The 25,943-nt window shown below is 52.0% G+C and overlaps 1 protein-coding gene across 1 annotated transcript in view; it reads right to left on the reverse strand.

Moving 5' to 3' along the window:
• KSR2 (kinase suppressor of ras 2) overlaps positions 1 to 25,943 on the reverse strand; it is an 80,466-nt gene that overhangs the window by 11,609 nt on the left and 42,914 nt on the right. Inside the window, exons 8-15 of the mRNA XM_065646495.1 lie at positions 25,139 to 25,212; positions 23,498 to 23,616; positions 21,430 to 21,598; positions 18,772 to 18,813; positions 18,214 to 18,280; positions 16,075 to 16,123; positions 15,025 to 15,392; positions 2,120 to 2,216 (exon numbers count right to left, since the gene is read on the reverse strand). Coding sequence (XP_065502567.1) covers positions 2,120 to 2,216; positions 15,025 to 15,392; positions 16,075 to 16,123; positions 18,214 to 18,280; positions 18,772 to 18,813; positions 21,430 to 21,598; positions 23,498 to 23,616; positions 25,139 to 25,212 — 985 coding nt within the window. The remainder of the gene's footprint in view (positions 1 to 2,119; positions 2,217 to 15,024; positions 15,393 to 16,074; positions 16,124 to 18,213; positions 18,281 to 18,771; positions 18,814 to 21,429; positions 21,599 to 23,497; positions 23,617 to 25,138; positions 25,213 to 25,943) is intronic.

Below are 25,943 nucleotides of genomic sequence, written 5' to 3' on the forward strand. Positions count from 1 at the left end.
CCACGCTCATGGCCAACAATTTCTTCCTCATGTCTGACCTAGGCAGAGAAGCTGCTCCTCCTGGTGCACACCAGCAATGAGCCATGCGTTTGGGGGGCTGAGACAGGAGGATGATGGATCTATCCTGCAAGCAGGAGCTGTTGTCTTAAAATCCCTCCGGTGAGCAGGAAGAGCCTGCGCTGAGCACCCATGCGGCACAGCTTTGCCTTGGGACCTCTGCTCATCCCTACGGGGACCCAGGTTGGACCCAAAGTCCTTCTGCCCTGCAGTGGGTTGTGACAGGATCACCCAACTCCTGGGGTAACCACCAGCTCCACGGGCATTCATGCTGATTTGCTCCAGCAGATCTCATGGGTGATGTTCTTCATGATGATGCTTTCATCTCACATATCCAGTGATGTTTCCCCAGCGCTAAGGACACCTCGCAACACCACGAAGAATTTGAGGTTTCCAACCTCTTCCCAACGCACATGCAGCTGCAGAAGACAGTGATCTCATTGTCTCACCCTCAAAACTCCAACCCACACGGAGCGATACAACCCGCACAGAGCAAGGGGCTGAACCGAGCCATCGCCTCCCGCTGGGAACATCTGGGAGGCAAGAACCCTGAGCACAAGAGTGGCGGTAGTCAGGGAAAAAAAGATATGAGACAAACCTACGTGATGCTGGAGATGTTTGCTCAGGGGGAAAATCCATCTTTAAAAAGTGGAAAATACAGATTACAAATAGAAATGAAGCAGAGAGGCCCTTGGCTGCCTCCGACACCCCAACTTACAAGCCAGAGATTGCAAGAAGGTGCCGCCACCTGGCTTTTGAGGCATCCTATAGCCCTGACAGCATCACCCAACGGGCCCAGGAGCATCCCTGGGGCAGGCAGACCTGCTGGGTGCCTCAGGACAGCACAACAAAGACTCAGGGTTCATCTCCTGTGGCTTCCCCCGTCACCCCAACATGAGGCTTGGCCAAGTCAGCGCTCCAAGATGCCCCTTGCAGCGCCCGTACAGACAGGGGCGGTTCACAAATGTGGTTAAGCTTCTGCTCAACCATCAGCTCCTGCCTGGACCCCAGAGACTTTGGGGGAATTTAAGGAATTTCCTTTAAAAACGGCATGCACTTCGCTAAATCTGGGTGTAAACAAACACAAAATAGGAAATCTAACGAGAGACAGCGTAAGCACGGGCAGGGAAATGGCACCATTCAGTTTATATTGCAGAACACATTCTGGTTTATAACAAAGATTTAGATATTTAAGGGGGTTTAAGATCTGCCAGAAAGACAACTATTTTTTTTTTCTTTTGTTTCCCACAAAGACAGACATTAAACATGAGCTCAGCGCCAGATGATGTGGCCTTGCTGGGGGCCAGAGAGATGCTGGTTGACATTGAGCAGGGCACATGGTCAATGTCACAGCACCCACGGTGGGACACGTGCCAGATACTTTTGGTATCATTTGGTGCTGAATATGTCTGCAATCACAGCACAACCCTCCATTGGTAGACAACTCAACACCTCTCAGGAAAACGAGCCATCACGGACACTCACTGGGAAGCTTTGATGGCTCAGGACCCAACTTCCCGGCCACATGAGGATCCTTCCCAGCATCTATTTATATGGTCACATCTGGAGTGCTGAACACGCACTTTGAGTCGTCTCAGTGAAAGGAAAAGCTTTTTTAGCTCTGAAAAACATCCGTGTGCTCAGTCTCGTGGCACGCACAGCTCCTCGCCACGAGCACCGCGGCACCGGCTCCTCAACCGCGGGGAAACCTCAGACCAACTGCAGATTCTTATTTTTTTTCCAAAAGCGGAGGAACATCCAACTAGCAACTTGCTCACGGTAGCAAAGCTGGACTCAAATACTGGCACTTTGAAGGCGGAAGAGAAGCTGTGGCCAGGATGAGCCCCAAGCTGCACGGGGAGCTCATGGGAAGCCTCGGTGCCACCCCAGCTCAGCTCAAAGTGGGTGAGGGAGGTCTAAGAGACCTGGATTTTAAAGCTGAGGTGCTATCCCACCCAGCCTCTTTGATTTCTTCACTCCTGCTCCATGGAGCAGCTTGGCTGGGCTCTCAAGTGGATCTGGACCCTCATGGGTGCCCAGCTGTCCCCCCACCACGACGTACCTTCACAATTTCTTGTGCTATCTGCCTCGTCTTGTTGACATCCAGGACAATTTTGGCATCTCTCACCACCGAGTAGAGAGTCCGTCCTTTGCACAGGCTGAAAGAACAGGAGAAGGGAGAAGATAAAAACACGGTTTATAAAGCCCCGCCAAGAAACATCCCCAAATTACAAAGGCAGCGGCTGTGGCAGGGAATTTTAAATAACCACAAGAGCTTTAGCTACATCTCAAGGCAGACTGAAGATTCCATGAGGGAAACTGGGGGCTGTCCCCAGTTTGGCACTGGGAGGAGCTGGTGCTGCTCCCCAGTGTGTGCTGGTGCCATCACCGTGGCGTCGAGCCCCGTAAGGGGTGACCTGGGGTTCCCCATGTCCCAGCCATGAGCAAAACCATCTGGTCCTGTCGCTTCAGACTTTTTGTGCCTCTTCTCTCAAGGGGATACAATACTCGCAGATGTAACATGAGTCAAAAGAGGAAAAACAGGGAGGAAAAAAAAAAAAACACCACCAACAAATCCCAATGCACTGTACAATGTCCTCCAATTTTCCTTCTCGTACCAATTACAGTAAAATCTATTTACAGAGCCTTAATTACCAAAGGCAGCTGGAGGGGGAGGGGGGGGATATAAACCAATTAAAAATATATTGACATTTGAATATCATAATGGAGGACGTGGGTGGATGCTGCGTCGACTCCCGCCCACAAAAAAAAGGGCTTTTTTGCTTTTCTATATCCACCCACACTCATTACAGGCAACTTTAGAAAGATGAGACTGGATACCTGTGCCCAGAAAATAAAGCACCCGATACATACATCGGTAAAGAGGCTTCGGCAACCGCAGATGTTAATTTGATCCTGTTCTAGTTAACAAATAAGTTACAGGATCGAATTCCTGCATCCTCACGCGGCTCCACCGCTTTCCCCTCACCCCTTTCCTCCAACACTGGGGACGCCAGTATGGACCAGTCTGGATTTGTCCTTGGGGAGATAACGGGTTTTGCCCTTTTTGGGTGGAAATAACCAGCCCGAGCTGTTAGAAGGGCTGAGGAGCATCACACCGAGTCACTCTGGGTTTACCTGGGTACCATGATGCTCAGAGCGGGTGAGGGGACAGTTCGGACCTCCAGCTTGGGCAAGGAAGAAGAGGCAAACCAAGGGATGAAGGGCAGCGATGCTCAGCACAGCCCCTTGGACAGGTGAGCAGCAGAGAAATCAGGAATACGACACCGTGATAAAGTCCCTCTTTTATCTTTGACCCCATGGTGGCTCAGTGCAGAATAAGGCAAAACCCCCAGGAGGCTGCGCTGTGGGGACACTGAAAACAGCAACAACAATCCCCAAAAACCACAGGCTATCACCGTTCCCCCATCCTTACCGCACATCCCCTGGCCAAGGCCATCACCTGGGTGCAAATAAGGATTAAAATGTGATCCAGAAAGTGAGGAGAACGCTTATTGGGAACAAACCTTGCTTGCTCCTCCAGAAGTTCATGGATACAAAAGACCCTCCTGTTCCTATGCCAAAAACTCCATGGGCAGAGAGCACAATTTTCAGGTCAAGGAGGAATGGGACTGACCCAACATCTCATGGATTTTGAAAAGACCACAGCATAGACGAGGCTCTTAGAGACATGGTTTAGTGCTAGATTTAGGTTATGGTTGGACTCGATGATGTTAAAGGTCTCTTCCAACCAAAATTATTCTATCATTCAAAGCACTTTATCAGGGCTTGCGTTGGGAATAACCTTGCCGGACACAAGCAAGGCCCAGCAGGGAGTTCAGAGCATCTTTGTACCCTTCAAGTGCCTCCTCGGTAACACTTTTCCTTGCTGGGGTGTCTCGGCATGTCCCTGAGCACCCCGGCTGGACTGGAAACCCCAGGTACCCATGATTACAAACACCATCTCCCTCTAAAGCAGCCGATTCCTATCTCCTGCCATCATTTGGCTGCAGTCATGGCGAAATATGAGTTTTTCTCAAGATTAGGATCTAAGCACTCAAACCGCTGCTTGGAAATAAGTGATAAAGACAACCCTTGGGTTTCTGCAACTGGAATTAAAGGGTGCAAAATAATGACAGACCATCTTCCCAGTATGGTTTTTTTGCACTAATTTGCCAAATAGAGCTGTAAAGCTTCAAGCTCCATGATGCAAAAGGCTTTCTGTCACCTTCCATGACCTGTCCGTGCACGAAGGAGTCCCCAGCCCCCCCGGTCCCCAGCATACGCCTGTTTTCCCCCAGAGAAAACTCTTGCAGAAAGTTCCTTGTGGTCTGCATTAGTCGGGAACTGACTTTACAAATGCGATGAATAGATTAGCGAGGGAAAGGAGTTTGATTTCAGCCCTAAAGTGAGTTAAGATCAGCTGTTTTCCAGGAAAAAGGGTAGTTTGAGAAAAAAACCCTCCGATTTCTGCCTATCTGAAATGCAGAGATAAGCCCAGGAGCGGAGCCCGCCTGCCCCTTCCTGGCGAGATGCCCATCTCTCCATTTCATTTCCAGAGGAACATCACATTAAAGGAGGCAGCGGGTGCACCCGGCGCCAGCCCCGGCACAGGGACAGCAGCCACCACTCGGCCCTGGGGTGGTGGCATCAGCACATGGTGAAGGACCATGGGCATGGGACGTGCCACCACTGCTCCCCAGACCCCAAGGCAGCCCAGGTGCCTCTCTCCTCCCCTCCATGAATAATTCCTCCAAATGAATTCAACTAGTGACAGCCACGTCAGTATTTGTTCGAGTTTTCTTGCTGGATAAGGAGCTGCCAACGCAGAGATAAAGCCCGGTTGATACCTATTTATGCAGCACCTGAGCCCATTCAGCCACCACCTGCACAACCTTTTCACGGCTAGAGCTCAACAATTTGGCTTCTTCGCGTTCCTCCTCTGCCGTCAATCGTTCCCCGTTCGGGCACACAAAGCGCGGCTCCCGGGGCACGCACATCAGCTTCTGCCTTCCCACTCAAGAGGTCGACGCTGAGCCACGGCATTGAGGTACCCGGGCGGCTGCGAGCGAGCGATGCCGCGGATCACACGGCCGGAGACGCCTACGCTTGACGCCAGAAACAAAGGCGGACGATTTGCATCTTCAGCTAGATCCCAGCTTATTCAGCACTGAAGTACGTATTCATCACCAAATACTTGTCTTCTCCTCTTAGACCTCTCCATCCCACCCGGCGGCAGAGCAAGGAGGTTGGTGACGCATGCCGTGGTGGCCAAAGCCCAGACAGAGCCAAGGGGCAGCAGGGACAGCCAGGACGGGCAGCTCGGGGACATGCAGAGGTCCATCCCGGGTCCCCAGCACTCAGGGGTGCACCTCAACCCCCGGCACAACCTCAGCTCCCAACCATCCCCGCAGACTAGCCCCTTCAAAAGTCCTGGCCCTGCAGCCCCATCCCGCTGCAGATGCAAATCTCTATTCAAAATGAGTTTTTGAAGTGTTCAGCCAAGCAAGCCAAATCCCAAATTGCTTTATAAACACTCTGCATTTCACCAGCGTGGGCTGAAGACATCAGCAATGGGAGCAAAGCCAAAGCAACTTGCAGAGGAACAGTTTGGGGGGGGGGTTAAGCAAGGAAGAGCTGGAGCCTCTTGATATTTTTTGCCATGCGATGGGAAAACAACCTCATCCATCCCCTTTCCATGGGTTTTTTTTTTCCCCCTTCCTGCAATATTGATGACCATCACCCCTACATTGATGGCCATCACCTCTATGTTAATTGCCATCATGTCTATGTCAATGGCCATCACCCCTACATTGATGGCCATCACCTCTATGTTAATTGCCATCACGTCTATGTCAATGGCCATCACCTCTACATTGGTGGCCATCACCTCCACAGGCTTGAAGCCCGAAGCCTGGCTTTTGCTCAGGAGCAAGAATAACTTCTGAGCTGATGGTTACATGCAAGTTGCAATGCCGTTACTTACCGGTGTTTTGTGCTTTTCTTCCCTCTGCCCAACCATCCACAGAAATGCCCATTAAATTAAATAGGATCATTTGAGCACCCCATAGTGATAAATGCCAGACCCCAGGAAGCTCATTACTTGCTCATATATTGATTTATGGGGAAGCAGCTCAGACGCCATGGTGATAGCCAGCACTATAAACCCACGGGAGACACAGAAGGAGAGAAGGGGAATTAATAATAAGTACTTTAAAATAAAAATACCTCTACTAGCAGGTTACATCTGCACTTCAAGAAAGCCAGAGCAAAGGAGAGCCTGTCTAGATGCTTCCACTTTCCCCATCGGTTTACAGATTTTTACTGTTTCACGGAGAAAAATAAATCTTTGGGGAATATTAAGAAAGATACAGCCACAGCAAGCAGAGCCACTGAGCTGGGACTTATTTGATTTCGTTTGAGCAGGACTAACCACGGCAGGGAGGGGATAACCAAGCAATGCACCTGCCTGCACGTGCCCAAGTTATTCGGGAACTTTTCAAGCTGTTTCCACCTATTGGCTTGTTTTCCTCTTTTACCAACATCTGGCTACTGTGCTTTTGAAATGAAACAGCCCCAAAAGGGAAAATTAAACAAGGCTGGGAGGCCAACAAAGGGAGAGGTTTGGGTGAATTTTTATCCCTAGCCTTTGTCTTCCTCAAAATCAATGGGAAATCTCGCACCTTTGCTGCACGCTCGCCCTGCTACGCCGGCGTGGGGGAAGCGGAGCGGTGGCACCGTCCAGCTCGATGTCCCCAAGCCACCCCGAGGACAGCGGGGACAGCCAGGGTCACACCTCCATGAGCTGCAATGAGCGCGTTAGGTCTCAGTTTAAGGAGAAAGCTGGCATGTGTTGGACCACACATCTATATATATACTTTTTAATGAAAAGCTTAGAGGGGCGATAAAAAAGCTCGACTGGTTCCTGGGCCAGTTGTCCCTGCTGGGATGCCAGCAGCACCCAGTGCTAGCGGGGACACGGGTCCTCCCAGCCCTGCCGAGGGATGCTCAGGACTGGTTTAAATGGGATTTACCCTCCTCAAAACTTCCCCATGAAGTGAAGCAGCTCTTTTCTGAGCCAACATACGCAGCGCCCCGAGATTCATCATGGAAACGTTTCAGCCCCAGGATCTACAACTTTTATTTCACTTCCCTTCTCTTTGCAGGAACTGCTTTCTCCTTTGCTCAGGTGGGTTCCTTCCTCCCCAAGGCCCGGAGAAACCCCATCCGTCCTTGCTGGACCATGACCAGGTGAGAAAGCAGCAGCCAAAACCTTCGCAGCATCACAGGGCCATGAGATGCTGGACCAGGAACCATCAGCATCCACCAGAGCCCAGCCCTTTGAGTGCATCGCTCAGGGGCGAAAACACTTTCCTCATCGAACTCTACCTCCAAATTAAACCCTTACACAAGTCTCCCAAAGCAACCCCATGGGCAGGCAGGGAATTCATCACCTGCCAGGAGGTTTTTGGCCACAGCAAAGCTCAGATCCTCAACTCAGAGCTCACAGCAACCCGGTTCCCGCTTGGCACAGAGCAAAATCACCGTGGGGAAATAGAAACGTCCCGAAGAGATGGTGCTCCCCTCATCCCTCACTCACTATCTCTGCCCGATGGAAGCACCGTCCTTTGATGGATATTACACTTAAGCAACAAAATTGTCCTCCCAGCAGCTGGCACGGGAGATAACTACAGCCAGCACAGGCAAACGGCGAGGGCTGGAGGAGGAGGAGGAGGGGGATCAGCCTCCCCCAAAAGTACCTCCAACTCCATCACAGCTTCGGAAAAAAAATCAAGTTATTTAGAAAAAGCAAACTCCATGCATTTTCATTTGAAGGAGATAGTGCCAGAGGAGACGAGCTGTTCTCCAGCTGCAGGGAAAAGAGCTCAGAGACAGGTGAATGCAAAGCAGCCCCAGGGGCTTATCTAAAGCCCTGGTTGCAAACAAGTCATCCGAAAACACTTGCTGCTTCGGGTGGCACTTGCTGCCTTTTGGAAAGGTGCGCTCGGAATCGGCTCCGAGAGGGCTGGCGGGGTGTACGGGGGTGTGAGAAGGCGCTTTGACCTCTCCTTGCCTTTGAAGGAGATGAATATATTCCCTGCGCAGTGATCCTCCTGCTATTTTGAACTTCAGGAAGGAAAAGAAATTTAGAAAAAAAAAAAAAGAAAAAACTTCTTTTGAAGAGAGGGAAGAAGCAAGTCTTTTGATCAAGAGAGCTGCTTCACTAGAACCCGGTTCCGCTTTGGAAGAGTAATAATACTAATTATTAATAAAAAATGAATAATGTTGTGACAAGAGGGATCTATTTCCCTGGGCAGCCTCCCATTTGTCAAGGCAGGAGGGCGCCAGCGCATGGATCCCCCCAGCCTGTCCAGCAAACAGCTGTCCTTGATCCCAAAGAGGATCCCCAGCATTGAGGATGCTCAGAAAAAATAAGGAGTCATGCTGAGATGTCACTCAATAGCGAGGGGAAGAGCTGGGACAAGTAGAAAGATGTGGTGGGACCATCCCTCAGTGGGGCACTTAATCCCAGGCTTTCCCTTAACCACTCGCTTAAATCCCTTCCTCTCCAGTAAAGTGCTTCAGTCCCGCTGCGGTAAGTACTTTCCTCAAGAAGCCACAGCCAAAATAGAAATATTTCCATGGTATTTTTGAAATACAAAGGAGAACTTTCTCTGGGAGCATCCCCCGCCAGAGCAGCACGTTAAGGCGGCGCTAACGAACACCGGCCGGTGGGGATTTGAGCAGCTCAGCCAGCACCGAACCAGCTCTTATTTCAACACCAAACACCCTCGCAGAGGATCAAACTGCTGCCTTTCCCCAGCCTCACCGTCTTCTTTGCTCGGGATATTTCGGTCTCCCCTCCAACCCACCCCGCTCCACAAGCTGCCTAAAGCAACGCTGTCTCCAGACGGAAGATATATGCTCTCTTAACGTATATATTAATACACATATTGACTTTCCTGTTGTCAGTCGTTATCAAGATTTATCCAGCCTGATGGCCTCTTATTGATTGCGCAGGAGTGTATTCCCACCGGTCAATCAATTCTGATCCAGCCTGTGGCATGAAGTCGATACCTATTTATTATATGATCTACGAGCCCCATTACTTTAACTGCTGGGAAAGGGGAAACGCGGCAGAAAATAAGAGGAGGGAAAACTACCGAGAGGCAAGACAGGATGCTTTGGGTCCCCAAAGTGGGTGCTCAGACAGGGGGAGGCTTGGGGGAGACAGGACTTCATGGCTTTTGCTCCCAAAAGACACCCATGAGTGGGGAGACCTAAAAGGCAGCTCAGAAATAGAATCATTTCAGTTGGAAGAGACCCTCAGGATCATTGAGTCCAACCATAACCTAACTCTAGCACTAAACCATGTCCCTAAGAGCCTCATCTATACACCTTTTAAATGTCCAGCTCTGGGATGGGTGGCAGCTCCGTGCCTCAATTTCCCTCCTGTTGAGCAGGATTTAGAGCTCCTGCTTAAATTTCTGCACAGGGGAAAAAGGCTGATAGGGTGCATTTTGATATCATTGGATTGCAAGGAGAAGAAAAAGCCAACTTGTTGCTCATCAAAGCCCAAATGGCCAATGTTGTTCCCTGGAGAGAAGGACGGGATGGCTGCAAACTTGCACAGCCCATCCTGCCCCATGGGTGAAAAACCACACAGCCCCAACCTGTTTTGTCTTCAGTGTGATGGTTTAAACTCTTCCCCTTTCTCCTGTCCTTCAGATTACATTAAATATCCACTCGGCCTCCAGCTCCCTAAGCATTAAGCTATACAAGCCCCAAATCCTTCACAGCTGAGCCGGGACGCTGTAAATGTCAGGAGGTTTGGCACAGGGAGAGGCTTGGAAGAGCTGAGAGCTTAAAGCCGAGCTTTGCCTAAAGTTCTGGGCAGGGATCAGGGTCTGGGATGGGAGAGGATCCCCTGCAAGGAGCCGGGTTTGTTCCACCCAGCAGCGGAGCCAAGCATTAGACATTGTCAAAAGCCAGCATAGAAATCAATTATAAAATCAAAATAAGCCCTAAAATTTAGCTCATGCGGCACAAGAAATTTATCCCATAAGATACAGCCGTAGCATCTCCCATCTTCCCATCCCTCACTCTCACACCTTCCCTATCAATTCATGCTGGGTAACGTGTTCCTTGTTATTAAAGCCAGTTTGCTTTGCCATGGAGGAAAAAAGAAAAAAAACTCTCTTTTCCTCTTTGGTATCTCACATGAGAAGAGGTTTCTGTTCGTCCTCAGCACTCTTATCCCCAGACTCCGCGAGACGCTCCCTCTCCAGCAGAAACACTCCAAGTTCCTCTGCTGAAAGGCACCTTCACCAAATTAATTCTCTTTATACAGTCCTGCCATGGTCAAGCTTAATTCCCCAATGTTCTTCAGCATTCTCCTTGGTCTTCCTGACACATCACACCAGAGCTATAAATCACGGCCACGCAGCCGCAGGTGCGAGTGCCAGCAGCCACCGAGTGGGCTCCGGTTGCGCCCTGTTAATCCGGAGTCACTCCTGCATCACATCATGACAAAATAGGGGTCAAAACCAGCCAGAAGCATCTCAGGGTGCAAACCCCAGGGTCTTTGCATGGGATCCTAATCGCCACGTTTGAGTCTTTCACTAAAAACCGAAGAATCTTCTTAGAAAAGCTGCACTAAGTCCCCCACGCAAGGCAGCGGGAGCTCGGAGCATGGGCAGGATCCAGCCCAAACCTCCTCTCTCCCACCTTTCCCATCTGCCAACCTCACTCCCTTCTTAAAAACAACATTCCCACCCAAAAAGAGCCACTGATGCCGCCCAGAAAGCTGCACCAAACATGCTGATCCTCATCCCCACTTTCACCCTAGACTCAAAGAGACACAGGAGCCTTGGGAAGGATCAATAAGCATTAAAATCCTCCTTTTTCCCCCCCTCCCCGAGAATCCTAAAACCTGGTAGTTTCTGCTACCTTTGTGGGTGGCTTGAGCCATTTTAATAGCATTTCAAAAAACTGTCAGGCTTTGTCCTTTGAAGGACCTCCCGGGTGGTTGAGGCTTTACCTCCCCTCCCCATCCTGCTGCCAACGGGGGCCGGGACCAGGAACCCCAAAAGAGCTAACGTGAGCTTACCCAAGCCCGGCTTTGTCTCATTCAACACCAGCAAAAACAACTTGTCATTTGCCTTTATGCAGCAAACACGGTATTTTTTTCAGTCCTTTCATTTCCACCGGGCTGAGGACTTTGATGCCGTTTCGTGCTATTCATTATGCAGCGCTCAAAGCACCAAGGCTCGCATTCACTCTTGCTCAAGACTAATTAAGATGAATGTTAACTGTCCCCACCACTCATTCCCCAAGAGAAAATCTATTAGCAGCTCTGATGGAAGCGCTCTTTGGAGTCACCACCTCCCATGGCCAAAAGATGCTGAATTTCTTTGTTTCCAACCCAGATGGCAGCATTAAGAGACAACTCAGGAATCACGGAACAGTTTGGGTTGGAAGCACCTTCCCAGCTCCCCCAGTGCCCCCCCTGCCATGAGCAGGGACATCTGCACCAGCTCAGGTTGCTCAGAGCCCCGTCCAGCCTGGCCTGGGATGTCTCCAGGGATGGTTCATCCACCACCTCTCTGGCCAACCTGGGCCAGGCTCTCCCCACCCTCAGGGCCAACAATTCCTTCCTCATGTCTGCTCAGTATCATCCACGAACTTGCACTCCATCCCACGGTTTACGTCACTGATGAAGGCATTAAACAGTACTGATCCAAATCATCTGGCCAGATCAGAAAATCAGAGCCATCAGCAAGTCGTTGCCTCAATTTCCCCTCACCAGGCGCTCACAGCCCTCCCAGCTTTTCCCTGTGGACCATGATTTGGAGGGGGAGATTTCTTTTTGCTAATGAGAGGATCCTTGAATAACACAAGCGGGCAGGAAGGAAAATGTAGGGACGTGAAAAAGTAAAAATAAACCCATCTATAAATAACTCCCCTCCGGCAGCACCGGGCGGCACGGCGTGGTGAAGCCCCTTCCAGGGACCGGCAGCTGTTTCCAGCGTGCTGGCAGGAAAATGGAGATTTCTTTAACAGCTACAAGAAATTGCTCTTTTTTTTTTTTTCTTGGTGGAAAAAGAGTCCTTGAGCGACAACTTCTGGGCACCCAGAAGGGGCAACTTCTGCACAAAACCAGTTCAGCCCCGGGGACGTGTGCGGGGAGGAGCGGGCAAGGAAATTTGGACATTCTGGGTTTGTATCCATAATTAGCCCCATCAGACACCTGCGATTGATTCTCTGCTGCTCCAAGCAAAGCCTGGTTTTAAGTTATTCCCATAAACCCAGAGGGAGAATGTGAGTCCCTTCAGAAAAATCCCATTTGAAGAGCGATGCTGTCCCCTGCGCGGGGTCACCATCCTCCCTCCTCCCCCAGTGCCACTTCCTGGACCATTCCCAGTATCCTGGACCATTGCCAGTATCCTGGACCATTGCCAGTCCACATTGTCCTCTTCCAATATTCACTCCCTACAACACCGAGCAGCAGCTCCAGGGATGTCGTATCCCTTAGGATACACCTGCCTATTCCAACAGGTAAGGAAAGGTGGGTGGGATGGAGATCACCATGATGGTGAGAAGGCTTTTTCCCCACAGGAGATGATCAGAGATGTCCCAAGAAGCCCCCAAACAATTGTTTAACCAAGGATAGATCAGGCAAGGATGGAAGGCACAAGAGCATCCCTGTGCCATCCCTCTGGGAAATTCAAGGGATGTTCTGGCCCGAGAGTCCCAGGAAGCACCAGCAAAACAGAGACCCATGGAAAGCCTCAAAAGGGAATAAATTATGTCTGGAAATTACCTCAGGGCTAAGGGTTGTGCGCTCCTGCAGTCCCGGCCTTCCCAAAAATTCCCCGAGACTGAGCTCCGAGCGCCCTTCCAGCATCCCCCATGTTTCTTCTCCATCCTCATGGCCATCACCAGCCATGAGCCCCAGAAATCCCAACAGGAAAAACCAAACGGGTTCCCAAATGCAACCGAAAAACTACCACGACGTTGATTCAGCCTTCGAAGAATTACATATAAAAGTTCATTGCCGGTTGTAGGCAAAGAGCAGGCGACGCTCAGGGACGTTGCAAGCACAGGTTATATTTAGGGCAATCCAATAAAGCTGTACTTTGACCTTAAAAAAAGGGACCGAGCGCAGCTGGGAGGAAAAGCAAAGCGAGCAGCGCGCTTCGCAGACCTCATATTAATGCATCAAGCTGCTGCGGTGCACATATTTATTTTGTCAAACTGTCAAAAGTGGCACCTTTACAGTTTTATATAAAGAGGCATTAGAATAGAAAACACTTTGTAGCTAAAAAAAAAAAAAAAAAAAGAGTATATTTGCCAGGTTTTGATATTGAATAGGATTGAAAAGCTGAGCAAATAGGGGCTGCAAAGGGATCGCGGAGCAGGATGGAGAATCTGCATTTTCCTCTGGGTAGAGGCGGCAACGCCGCCCGATGTAACACACAGTTGGGGTTTCTGATGCATCGATCAATACCTGTGTTTGCACACTTTTCAAAAAGCTTTTGGCCTGAAGCTGGCTCACAGATGGAGATCTGAAATGCTGCTGAATTCTCCCAGATGCCTTTTTTTTTTTTTTCTTTTTTTGGTCCAAAATAAAAAGCATTTTTTTTTCCAGTCCCCAGCTGGGGAGAACCAGCCCCTGTTTGGAGTCACCTCGTCTCTGGAGGATGCAACTCGTGAGCCAAACATGGAATATGAACCCACTAGGGCAGGGAGCAAGTGATGGCATGAAGAGCCACAAATTTGGGTTGAAATCCTTTTCTGCTGAGCAATAGGGGAAGCAGAGCAAGCCACTCACTCTGGTACCCACAGAGCCACCCCAGCTGGGACCAGGAGACCACGAGGTGCCACTTTCCAGGTGACATTAGGAAGGGATGATGCAATATTTCATCATTAATGGCTGTCAGAAGCGTTGCCATCTCAGCGCAGGCTTTTTGAAACGCTGCCAGGAGGAGGCTGGAAATTCAACCTCACCTTGGGGAAACTTCTCCGCGAGAAGGGACCCTGTGGCGGGATGCGAAGCGGCACCGCCCCAAGCCCTGCAGCTGAGTGCATGGTCTAGAGGTGAGCGAAATACCTGAATAGTCAGGAATAAATGTATTTCTCATGACAACAGCCGCCCCGGGAGCAGCTGCAGCCTCCCCACCTCGAGGCCAGTGTGGATTTTGTGACTGCCCACCCGTGCAAGGAGCACGCTGGGATGCTCAGTGCTGCGTTCTGCACCAGGCACGGGGGTGACAGCGGGTACAGAACAATTCCTTAGGAGCGAGGCAGCTCTGGAGGTGTTTGAGATGGTTTGGGAGATCCCAAATCCCAGAGCTGTTTTCCAGCACTGAGTTACCCGTGGAACCTGACGTTTGGCAGGGCTGTCTGTTCTATGCAATGTCTGCGGTAGTGCTCGAGCAGGGTCCAGACCCCACCACCCATCCAGGGACCTGATCAGGGCCCACGCAAAAAAAAAAATAACCTGGAACAGAAGCTGCTGATCCCACCAGGTTACACCTGTTCTGGTTAAAACCTGGTCCTGGATGCCCCATCCCTGGAGACATCCCAGGCCAGGCTGGACGGGGCTCTGAGTAACCTGAGCTGGTGCAGATGTCCCTGCTCATGGCAGGGGGGGCACTGGGGGAGCTGGAAAGGGCCCTTCAACCCAAAATATTGTATGATTCTAAACCAAGTCCTTCCTGTCCCTGGATAAAACAAACCATTCCTATCTCAAGTTCTACTTCTACCGGAGATGAGCCTGCCCAGACCCACTTAGATGGGTTTGGTATCTGCTCCACAGCATAAATCACAGCAGATGGAGAACATCCCTTTGCTAGGACAGGGAGGCACGGCCAGCCTTTCCTCCCGGTAACATTTGATCTCAGGAATGTGTTTTGGAAAGAAAAAAAATTGATTTCCAGTTGAGCACGAGACACCGGGGCTTACCTGGTGATGATGGCGAGGTGGGGAGGGCTCATGCAAGCTCCCATGAAGAGCACCACGTTCTCGTGCCGCGTCTGCCGGTACGCCATCACCTCCCTCTTGAAGGCCTTCAGCTGGTCCTCGTTGTCCCTCTCGATGTCGATGAGGCGGATGGCCACCTCCCCGTGCCAGCGGCCGTGAAAGACCTGCCCGAAGCGGCCCTTGCCGATGAGCTCGCCGATCTCCAGCTGCTCGAAGGGGATGTCCCACTCCTGGAGGAAGATGCTGGTCTGGCTGGCCTTGCGGGGGAAGTTGCGGGCGGAGAGGAGCGAGAGGTTCATCTCTTCAAAGTCGTCCTCAGATTCCTGAGCCTCCTCAGTGCCTTCCTCATTCTGCAGTGGGGGGCGAAGGGGTAAAAAAATCTGTGGCCAAGGAAGATAATGTGGACAAAGCCCCACAAACCCACCGGCTGCTCCCTTAGACCTAGAGAACCCGAACAGGTACCTTCCAAAGGCTTTTGCATTTTATGCAAAGCTGGCAGAAACCCAGGTTTTACAAGGTGGGGTCTTTATTTACCCCAGATTTAAATATAAGAGAGTGACACACTGAGGTATTTCATTCATTTCTCTGTATTTCGTCGTACCCTGGCCAAGCTGTGCTCTGCTAATCCTGACCGCTCCCACCCCGGCACCCTCCGGTCTGCAGCCCCCAGCCCTCTGGGATGGATCCGACTTTTCCCCTGATCCTCGTATGTAATTTCTGCAGGATTTACAACCCCCATTAAAAGCTGCATCCCCACCCTCACCCTTCACCTCTTGCCCTCCGTCACATTTTTGATGCACCTCAGAAAAGCTCATTGAATTATAAACTTGAGGGCAGACATGAAGCCCATCAGGGTCCCTCGTCATGGGGTGGGGACACGGATGCCTGGGCAGGATCTGGCCTGGCCATTAATTTAATTATCAGCAATTTCACTGCACAGATGCTAAACGTCTCTGGTTCCTGTGAAATGTGCCCCAAGATGTGTGTAAACTAAAGGCCCATTAAGCAGAGGAGCGAGCCCAGACATCTCACCTCCGAGGTGGGCTCCACTTCAATTTGAAGCAATGGGTTTCCTTCCAGGCTGTTAAAAGAATTATTGAATTACCACGGGGTAAAAACACGGCGAGGTAGGGAGCACACGCAGGCACCAGGTCCTGCATCCCACAGCATCACTCTGCACCAGGGCTAAAGGGATCAGGGAAGAGAAATACCAAGCTCGCTGCTACTTTGGGAAGAACAGCCCCTTCCCACCCACGCCCTGGCTGCCCCTATCCCTGGGTGCTCACACGGGAGGGGGAAGGATAGCAGGGATGAGCAATATTAATTATGACATTCATTAATATTGGATGCATGAAGTTCCAGGATGGACTTGATACTGTGGGAGCACACGACCAGGTCTCCATCCCATCACCTAAAGCACATGGTGCGGAGGATACACCATCACCCAGCATCGCCCCTGGCTGAGGGACACATTTACACCCTCACAGCTTGTCACCGTATCGAGGTACAGGCTCACAGCATTTTTAGGTGGTTTCTAAAATCAAAACTACCTTCCCAACAAACACCAGCCAAAGCAACAAGCGCGGCTGATTAGCGGCCAGGAGAGAAGAAAACGGGTTTTTCAATTATTTTTGAGAGGTGGAGGTTTCAAAGACCCTCCCCGCAGTAAAAGCACCCGAATTTGTCTCGTTTCCCTGCTCCCTGGGTCAGCAGCTCCTCTTTTTCTTCTCCGCTTACACAACACCTCCCACCACCAGGTCCACAACCAGGGTCTCGCTGCACCCAATAGTTAACCGGGAATTAGGGAAATTCCATGGGGAAGATCAGCTGGAGCAGCTCGGATGGTTTTAAACATCATATATATATATATAAAAAATTATTATTAGCAATAAGATAAATAACAGCATCCCCTCCCAAAGGCAGTGAGGATCACAGGAGAGGCATAACACCCCCCAAGCCACTCGGACACAGTGGTCCTGAACTTCCCACCTCATTCAATTGCCACTAAAGAGCTATAAATCCCAGTTGCATTTACAAAAGGAGTCAACCCTGATATTTTACGCAGTACAGAAAACCCAGATAGATGCAGATCGTTCTGCACCAGCCATTTGCAGGAGCAGCAGCCTCCTCCTGCCTGATCTTTGACCCAGCATGAATACCCATCTCCCCGGTATCCAAATAACCCGTTTTCCCAGTATCTGAAGCAGTCTGCAGTTTAACCCAGCCAACCCCAAGATAAACTCCCGCAGATTATTTTCAGTGGGCTGAGCACAAGGAGCATCACAGATTTTGCATATTGAAAGCTGTTTTCCCACACAAGCCTGCCAGCACTACACCTGATACCTTGTTTTAAGCAGGGAAGGGAAAAAAAAAAAAAAAAAAGGCACCGACTTCACGACTTTGCCATCAATTTCCCAGCCACCAGAAGGAATGATGGCCCTGGCCCCAGCCCTCCCATCACCTCCCCCAGAGGTGAGATCTGCTGGACCCCCCGGCAGCTGCCGATGCGGTTTGGAGAGCGTGGGAGAGCCGGACACAAACCCAGAGCCAGACTCTATCTGTTCAACTCCCAGCTCGTAAAATCCTTCAAAAATGGCATTTATAAAAAGGGTCACAAGCAACCCTGAAACGCAGCATCACAGACACGAGGACCTCAGCAAATGCTGGATTCGGCAGAGTAGCTTGGACCCAACCCACTGTTCCTAACAACAATTAGATACTGCATTTCAAAACTAATTTCAGCTTATTTGCCTTAAAAATATTACAGGTGCAGCTGCAAGAACCACCTTTATTAAAACAATCTCAAAGACCCCGGTTCTCTGCTTATAGTTTAGTAAAAGATTAATCGCTTGGGCTTTGGCTTCTGCAACTGAAAGTCATTTTTTTTCTGATGGCGAAGCGCTGGGCAGGTGCATCGTTGTGGGTTATAAATCAATTCCTGCCTGCTCAACCTTTCTCCTCCCTGAGATATGAGCCAGAGCCCTGAGCTGTGTTAGGGCAGCAGAAGCACAAGGGGTTCACATCAACCAGCCGCCCCAAAAGGCATCCCCAAGCCCCAGACTGGTTCTGCAGAGCCAGGGGAGCACCTATGGGTGCTGGGAGAAGGTGGGGTGCGAAGGATGTGCTGCTGAGGGGGGAAGGTGAAGCTTTCTGGGAGGAGGAGGCACTCACATGGGGTTGGAGTTGACGGGGTGGAGGACAACCTGAGGAGCTCGGGTCGGCGTCTCGGGCACCACGTCTGGGGAGAAGAGAGAAGAGTGATTGAGGGGAGCTTCAGGATGGACATGAGGAAGGAATTGTTGGCCCTGAGGGTGGTGAGAGCCTGGCCCAGGTTGGCCAGAGAGGTGGTGGCTGAACCATCCCTGGAGACATCCCAGGCCAGGCTGGACGGGGCTCTGAGCAACCTGAGCTGGTGCAGATGTCCCTGCTCATGGCAGGGGGGGCACTGGGGGAGCTGGGAAGGTCCTTCAACCCAGACCCTTCTGTGATTCTATGAAAACCTCCCTCCATCCCCAGCTATGGTTTAATTCCACACTCAGCTCTAGCTGGGAATAACTTATGGCCACCCAGCCCTGCAGCATCTCAGGAGTGCCCAGTCCCGCAACAGTGTGCTGGTTTGGGGGGAGAAATCCCACCCCAGCACAATCTCCCCTGCACAGCCATGCACCCACCCCACCAAAGGATCTCTCACCTCCCCATGTTACAGGAGAGACTGTCGAAGGGACTTACCTGGGAAAATGAACTGCTGCTTGTACTTATAGTAATGGGAAGCTGGAAAAGAGAAAAGGGGGTTAAACACTGACCTGCAGAGCTGGAGAGACTCCAGCCTGCACCAAAAAACACCGTCCCCATATGACCCAACCTCTCTCACCTCCGCCTCTCCGTGGATGTCACCCACGATGGCACGTAGGGCACCATTAAGACCTTAACCCTCTAACTGTCTGGCTGGATTATAACTTAATTTTTGCCACCACCATCTATGGCTCTATACCATTTGGAGAGTGTTGATGTCACCTGCAACATCACTGGAGGGATCTGGACACCTGGTGGCCAGCAAAGGCCCAAAGGGTTTGAGTGCTCAGCCCCTGACCGGCATCATGGAGACACCAAGCGATAGATTTGCAGCTGTTGCTCATTTTTGTCCAGTCCAGCCCATCTAACCGTGCATTTTTGCCATGTTTTGGAGACGTGTCCTTCCTGGGCTCCCTGCCTGCCTCCCGGAGCACTGAGAGGAGCTGTCACCCAAAGCCAGCGCTGTGGAAGGGCTCTGGGCGGTGACACCATCCATTGGATCCCCATCACCAGCAGGCAAAGCCCAAGGGCTGATTCGACTCACGTTGGGCAGGCAGGTTGTGGGGGTGAAGTAAGACAGAGCTGCTGAGGCCACCAGAACTTGGCACCAGCTCAGAAGGCACCTCTTCCTTAAGCTTCAAGGTGCCAAAGACCATCCCTCAGCTTTTCCTCTCCAGCTTCGAGACCCCACAGACCGACCTCAGCTCTGCAGTGGGACCCGAGTACCCCTGAGCCGAGATCAAAGGAGACTCAAAGCTAATTCTGGCAGAAAAAAGGTCACCGTGTTGCAGTTTCCAAGCTCAAATCCTAATCCCCGAGATGACCATCTTGATGAGATGAACCATGGAGAACTTCCCGCGAGGGAAGATGAAAGCACAGCTAAGTCCTGCTTTGTGTCAGAGCGGCTCCTGCTTGCCATGGGACTCTGCTCATGAACACAGGGAGCAACCACCCCCTCAGAGCCGCCAGGGCCTGATCCTGCCCCGCTCCTTCCCTGGCAGCCGGGCAAGCGTGCCAGGGGCTCCAGGAGCTGTGGTGACAGTGACAGCAGGTCCAGGTCCCCATAAGGAGATGATGCTGCCCACTACAGGGGTTACTTCTGTGGTTTCTGCTTTAAACAACATGAGATAACATCTCAGAAGACCTGCAAGGAGGTCTCTGCTCCAGAACTGATCCATGACGAGGTCACCAAACTCTGGACCCTCTGTCCCTTTACAGGGTCCAGGCTTGCCCAGTGAGCATTTTGGGGATGTTAATTGCTGTGAGCCCACGTATCACACTGCTGAGATGTCAGGATGCTTCGGCTCTGGCTGGACCACCATGAATTTGGTGATACTGGCACGGAAACAACAACCCATGCAATGTTCAGTGCTTCCTCGCAGCTCCTCCGCTGTCTTTCTCACACCTCCAACGTCTCGGCTGAACCGCAGCTACTCCAGCAAGCGAGACTTGTGAGTGGCTGCAGCTTCTCCGGGCACATGAGGACACATGTTGTTCGGGTTTGTGGTGGTCTTTTTTTTCCCCAGCTTTTGGAAATGTTTGTTATTGTGGCGATGGATCCTGTCAGTCAAATTCCCCCTCGTGTCCCTCGTCCTCCTCCTCCTCTCTAGCTGAAGGCTTGTCAAGACAGAAGGGAGGGATCACCACGACGTGGCAGGACCAGCAGAGCACAAAGGTGCCACCTGGTTTCTCTGGAGAAGCAATCCCAGCCCTCCTCCCTACCTGGACAAGTTCATTAACCCTGAGGGTGCTGAGATGCAGGAGGGACCCAATCTCCCGGCTGCTGCCCCATCAAAGAGACTCAAGGCCACCGACCAAACAGTTGAGCTCCTCAGTGTTCCAAAGAATGATGCTGAGATGTTCATCTCCAGGAAAGGACCTTCCCTGGAGCAGCAGCACGGCCCCATGGACAACCCAAAGGCATCGGCATGTCCTCAGGCCAGGAGGAGCTTTTTTGGCCGTTTAATGTAACTCCTGCGTCCTGCAGCCACTGCGACCAAATTGCCTCTTCCACCATCACTGAAGAGACTGAGCTCCAGGAGCAGGTGGGGCCCAGGGACCCAGACAAGACCCAGTGGGACAAGCTACATCAGATACCCCCAGCGTCACTTACTCCCCACTGCCACCCCACAAGTGCTGCCAAAAAGCTTGTTGGAGGCCCATTACCCCAAAGACAGTGAAGTCAACTCAAGTTACCCTTGTGGAGGGGTAAGACCTTGTTTCTCGTTGGCCATCGAGGCAACACTGTGGGCACACGCCATGGAGAAGTCATGCCTGGAAAGCTTTTGTAGCCTCAAGCACAGCAGGTTGCCTACAGGGCTTGTGCTGGCTCCACCCTCAGAGGTTTGAGACCAAACTGGATCAAGCCTTGAGCTCTAACCCTGCTTCAAGCAGGACTAGAGACTCCCAAGCTCCCTCCCAACCTGATCCATCCTAAACTCATCCTTGCTGCTCATCTCTGCTTCTAGCTTTTCCCCATCCCAGTGTAAATCCAGGCAGGCAAGCAGAAGGAGCAGATCCTCACCCTGAGGACGCCGCAGGGCACGTGCCCCTCTCACCGGGCAGACGCGGGGGTGGGTGGGGAGCTGACGGTACCTGGCAAGTTGAACTGCTTCTGCTGGCGCGGGCACTGCGGGGACGGGTGCAGGGGGGACGGGGGCGTCGCGCTGGGCGGCAGCGGCGGGGCCGGCGAGGATGGGGTGGAGGAGGTGGTGGAGGAGGGGTTGCTGCTGGAGTCTGGCTGGTAGGGCACCGGGATGTGGTCCTGCAAGACGTGGGGAAGGGGAGAAGAAGAGAGGAGCTGGTGAGAGCAGTGATGGCCAGTGCCACCCCAAGGTGCTCCAGTGCAGAGGACCCTGGGTGACAAGCAGGAGCTACACAGGTCATCCCAGTTCCACATTTCCATAGAATCATAGAACAGTTTGGGTTGCAGGGCCCTTCCCAGCTCCCCCAGTGCCCCCCCTGCCATGAGCAGGGACATCTGCACCAGCTCAGGTTGCTCAGAGCCCCGTCCAGCCTGGCCTGGGATGTCTCCAGGGATGGTTCAGCCACCACCTCTCTGGCCAACCTGGGCCAGGCTCTCACCACCCTCAGGGCCAACAATTCCTTCCTCATGTCCAGCCTGAATCTCCCTCCTTTAGTTTAAAACCATCGCCCCTTGTCCTATCACAACAGGCCCTGCTCAAAAGTCTGTCCCCATCTTTCTTATGGGCCCCTTTTAAGTCTGGAGAGGCCGCAATAAGGTCTCCCCAGAGCCTTCCCAGGCCCTTAACAGGGTCTGACCCTCAGCAGCACCGAGCTCTCCCATCTCCAGACAGCTGCACTCATGGCATTTCCCTCCCAGGTTAGAAAAATCTGCATGAGCCTCCCCCAGCAGATCATTTTGTCCAAACTGATTAATTTTTAAATGATTTGGGCTTTCCAGGAAACCCACATACATTTTACTATCTATAGGTCATCCTGACACACATGGCAATCTTGGCTAGGTAAATTCTTTTTTAAACCAACACTGAAGGCCGCCAACAATAAGATTTCAATGGTATTCACAGAGAACAAGGTATCTCTAAAGAAGTGCTTGTAGAAACATCAAAGTAAGAAGTGGGCCCTGTTGCATAAAGCACATTTATAGAGGAAAGTTTAACTAGAACGGGAATGCTCAGGTCAAAGCCAAATATATAGATATATAGATATATAGATATATATATGCCCTGCACCAGCTCCAGGCACCTGCGAGAAATTTTCCACTGAAGGCAACCAGCTCTAAATTCCATCACAAATAATTCCTTGCCATTTTATTGCTATTAATGCCAGGCAGCAGCAAGGCAGCCAGGTGCACCGTTGGGTCTGGCTTGACCAGCTTTGTCAGCGACACAATCAAATTCTGGGCTTGTTTTATTTGTAACGATAAACTTACTATTTACGGAAGCCTCAGGTGGTAGCAGAGACCTCAAACCACCACAGATTCAGCTTAGATCTGGAGACTGAGAGGCCACGACGGAGCAAGAGCGGTGGGACATGGGGTATTTTGCAAGCGCTGATCCCATTTTATTTTTTAAAAGAAATAACCTCGGAGGATGCAACCCATGCTGTGAAACCCAAGTGGTGAAGGTTTTGCAGAGCATCTCATCCCACAAGCTCGCCCTCACTCTGCTCCTTGAACTAGCACCGGTCCACAAGATTATTTTTTTAATTTAAGCCCCCAAGCAGGTTTTTAAGCAGCTCCTACCCACACAGTGATACAAGCATCAGCCACAAAGCCTGGAGACCCATGGGGACACCTGCGAGGTGAGGGGCTGGGAGATGCCACATCCTGGGGACAACCCATCGGTGCTCTCCTGCTCCAAACACAAGGTCAGGGCACAGCCCCTTTTGCTTTTAAATTCCTTATTTTATTACGAAATTACTCTCCACCCAGAAAACGGGATTGATGCTCCCAAAGGATGTGCCCTGGGAAAGCTGCTGCAAGGAGCATCTCCATGTGGAAACCAGGGGCAGCTCAAGTGACCCGACTTGGGTGACATTTGAAAACGCCACCAGCTTTGCCCCCAGCGTCCATAAAAAGAGCAGCTTCATGCAAAGAACCAGCAAAAGCCGCAGATATTATGGCGATGCGGGGCAGGGGGTGGGTGCGAAGAGGGTGTCCAGGGCTGAGGGAGCCGCTCACCTTGTTGAGTTTGTTGGTTTTGGGGAGCGTCTGACTGACGTGCAGGTCTGAATACCGGGGGGGTTTCCGCAAGGGGTTGTTGATATCGCAGGGCACCGACTCTGTCCGGACTAACCTTGCTGGAGTAAGAAGGGAAAGGAGTGGGGGAAAAAAGGGGATGGAGGGTGGGGGGAGAGAGATGGAGAGACGTCAAAGCTTGGAAGGAGCATTTGGGGTCACCCTGCACTTGCAAACCACTCTGGAATCGCTCTCCAAATAAATCCCCTGGTACCTCCAGCCACCTGGCTCCTGCAGCGAGATTTGGGGCTCCCCCTTGCACCCAGGCTACAGCCAAACCCCCCAGGGATGTTGGGGGGCTTAAAGCCCCCTGTGGTGGGATGCAAACCCCCCCGGCCAAAGGGCTGCAATTTGGGGAGGCTCAGCAGCCACCGTGGCCACCCCACGAACCAGGGGGACTCAGCCGCATCAGGAGGAGACACCGTCCTCTTCCTTGCTGCAGTTTTTTGGGGTGAGAGGAAGGAGTCAGCTCAGAGCATCCTGCTTTTGGTGGGGAGATTTTTGGGGGGGGGAAAACCAGCCTGCAGGAACAGGCCAGCTGCAAGGCAGTGGATTTAAGAGCTTTTTTTTCTTTTGGCGGCGGGGCCCCTTTCACGGATGCTGAGGCCACCCCAAAGCCGCACCGCTCCTTGCTCCCCTGCTAAATTACACAGCGGGCAGCTCCGTGTCCTGCAACGTCACAGACCTCGGCCATAAACCCCAATTTCTGCCCATCCTGGGAGCCCCAGCAGTGCAGGATGCTGCTTTCCCTGCCTCTTGCTTGGGGTTTGCAGCAGCTCAGAGCACGACGGGGGGATCTTTAGCCCTTTCCACCCAAATCTGCGGCAAGCAAGGGCATGGGGGGCAGTGCGAGGGCTGTAAAATTGTCCCCCTCCGAGCCACAGCATCTCTGTGAGATGCCACCAGCGCAATGCATTTCCCCGGGATTAAACCGCTGAGTATGTTTTTGGTGGTATTTAACACAGAGTAATGGCCTTAAGAGCTCAAAATTCAAGGCAATGGTGATTGGAAGCATTTCCCTTAGGCAGTCACAGTCCTCTGGCCGACGGGGAGCACTTGGCCAAAATCTGGAAGAAAAGAGGTGGGAAGCGACGCCTGTGGTCCTGGTGCAAAGTTCTCCCTCCTCTGTGGATTTTAGGATGGGCTCTCCCGGGAGGAGAGCGGGATAAGGCGGCTCCAAAAGGACCAGGAGCATCCGCAGGGGTACGGCCGCATCCCCGTGGCGGGGACCCCCATGCACCGACAGCAACACGGGAGATTTCGGGTCGAGATTTGGCTCTCGGACGGTAGCAAAAGGCTAAAACCTGTAGCACTTACCCCGTGCGGTGGGGAATCTGAAAAGAAAAGGAGGCAGGGGAAGGGTGGGTGGAAGTGGTTTGCAATGCAAATCTGCCTCGCCCCGAACAGTTCGTCTCCCTACAAGCGGAAAAAACGGGTGGGTAAAATTTTCACCGAGCGCCCAAAAGCGGTTCGGGAGCCTCTGGTCGCGCCAGCGAGGGGTTCAGGCTCCCGAATCGCCCCGGGGGGCTGCTGAAAGTTTTACCTGGTGGCAACGTCCACGGAGGCAGAAGGGGGAAGAAAGGCCCTTACCTCCGCGGTGGATGATCAGCAGGTGACACGGAGGGGCCTCTTTGGTGCATTTGTTGTGGCACTTGAGCCTGGCAAGGAGCAGAGAAACAAGGGGTGAGGAGCGAGGCCGAAGGGGACGCAGAGCATCGCGGTACGGCGGAGGGATGCAGCTCAGGGCAGGGAGCATCGCTGAGGACCAGGGACCCTTTTTCCACCCAGGAAGGTGACTTGATGTATGATTTTGGTTGTCACGGATCCCTGCGGTTCTGCAGTTTGTGCTTGGGAAGCTCCTCAGTTCCCAACCCACCCAGGCTGTGAGTACAGGGATGAGGAAGATAAGGAGCATCTTTCCAGGTGGGATCTGTGAGGAGGCACGTCCCAGAGGATCAGGACGGGTGGCTGGGAGGACCCAGGGGCTGCAGGTCCTTCATCTGTTCCCATGGAGGGGTGTGGGAACCCCCAAACCAAGGGGAGCTGCCCAGCTCCCCCTTTCTCCACCAGCTGTGGGGGACCAGGCACCCACCAGCCAGCTTGAGAATGTCCAAAATTGTAATTTCTGCCAACTTCAGCTGACATAGAATCATATAATCATTTTGGTTGGAAAAGATGCTCAAGATCATTGAGTCCAACCATTCCCCACCCCTGGCACTGCCCCATGGCCCTGAGAACCTCATCTCCGTCTGTCCAACCCCTCCAGGGATGGTGACTCCACCACTGCCCTGGGCAGCCTGTTCCAATGCCCCACAGCCCTTGGGGGAAGAAATTGTTCCCCACATCCAACCTCAACCTCCCCTGGCGCAACTTGAGGCCGTTTCCTCTG

This window comes from Caloenas nicobarica, chromosome 16 (assembly GCF_036013445.1).
Source record: "Caloenas nicobarica isolate bCalNic1 chromosome 16, bCalNic1.hap1, whole genome shotgun sequence".
NCBI lineage: Eukaryota > Metazoa > Chordata > Aves > Columbiformes > Columbidae > Caloenas > Caloenas nicobarica.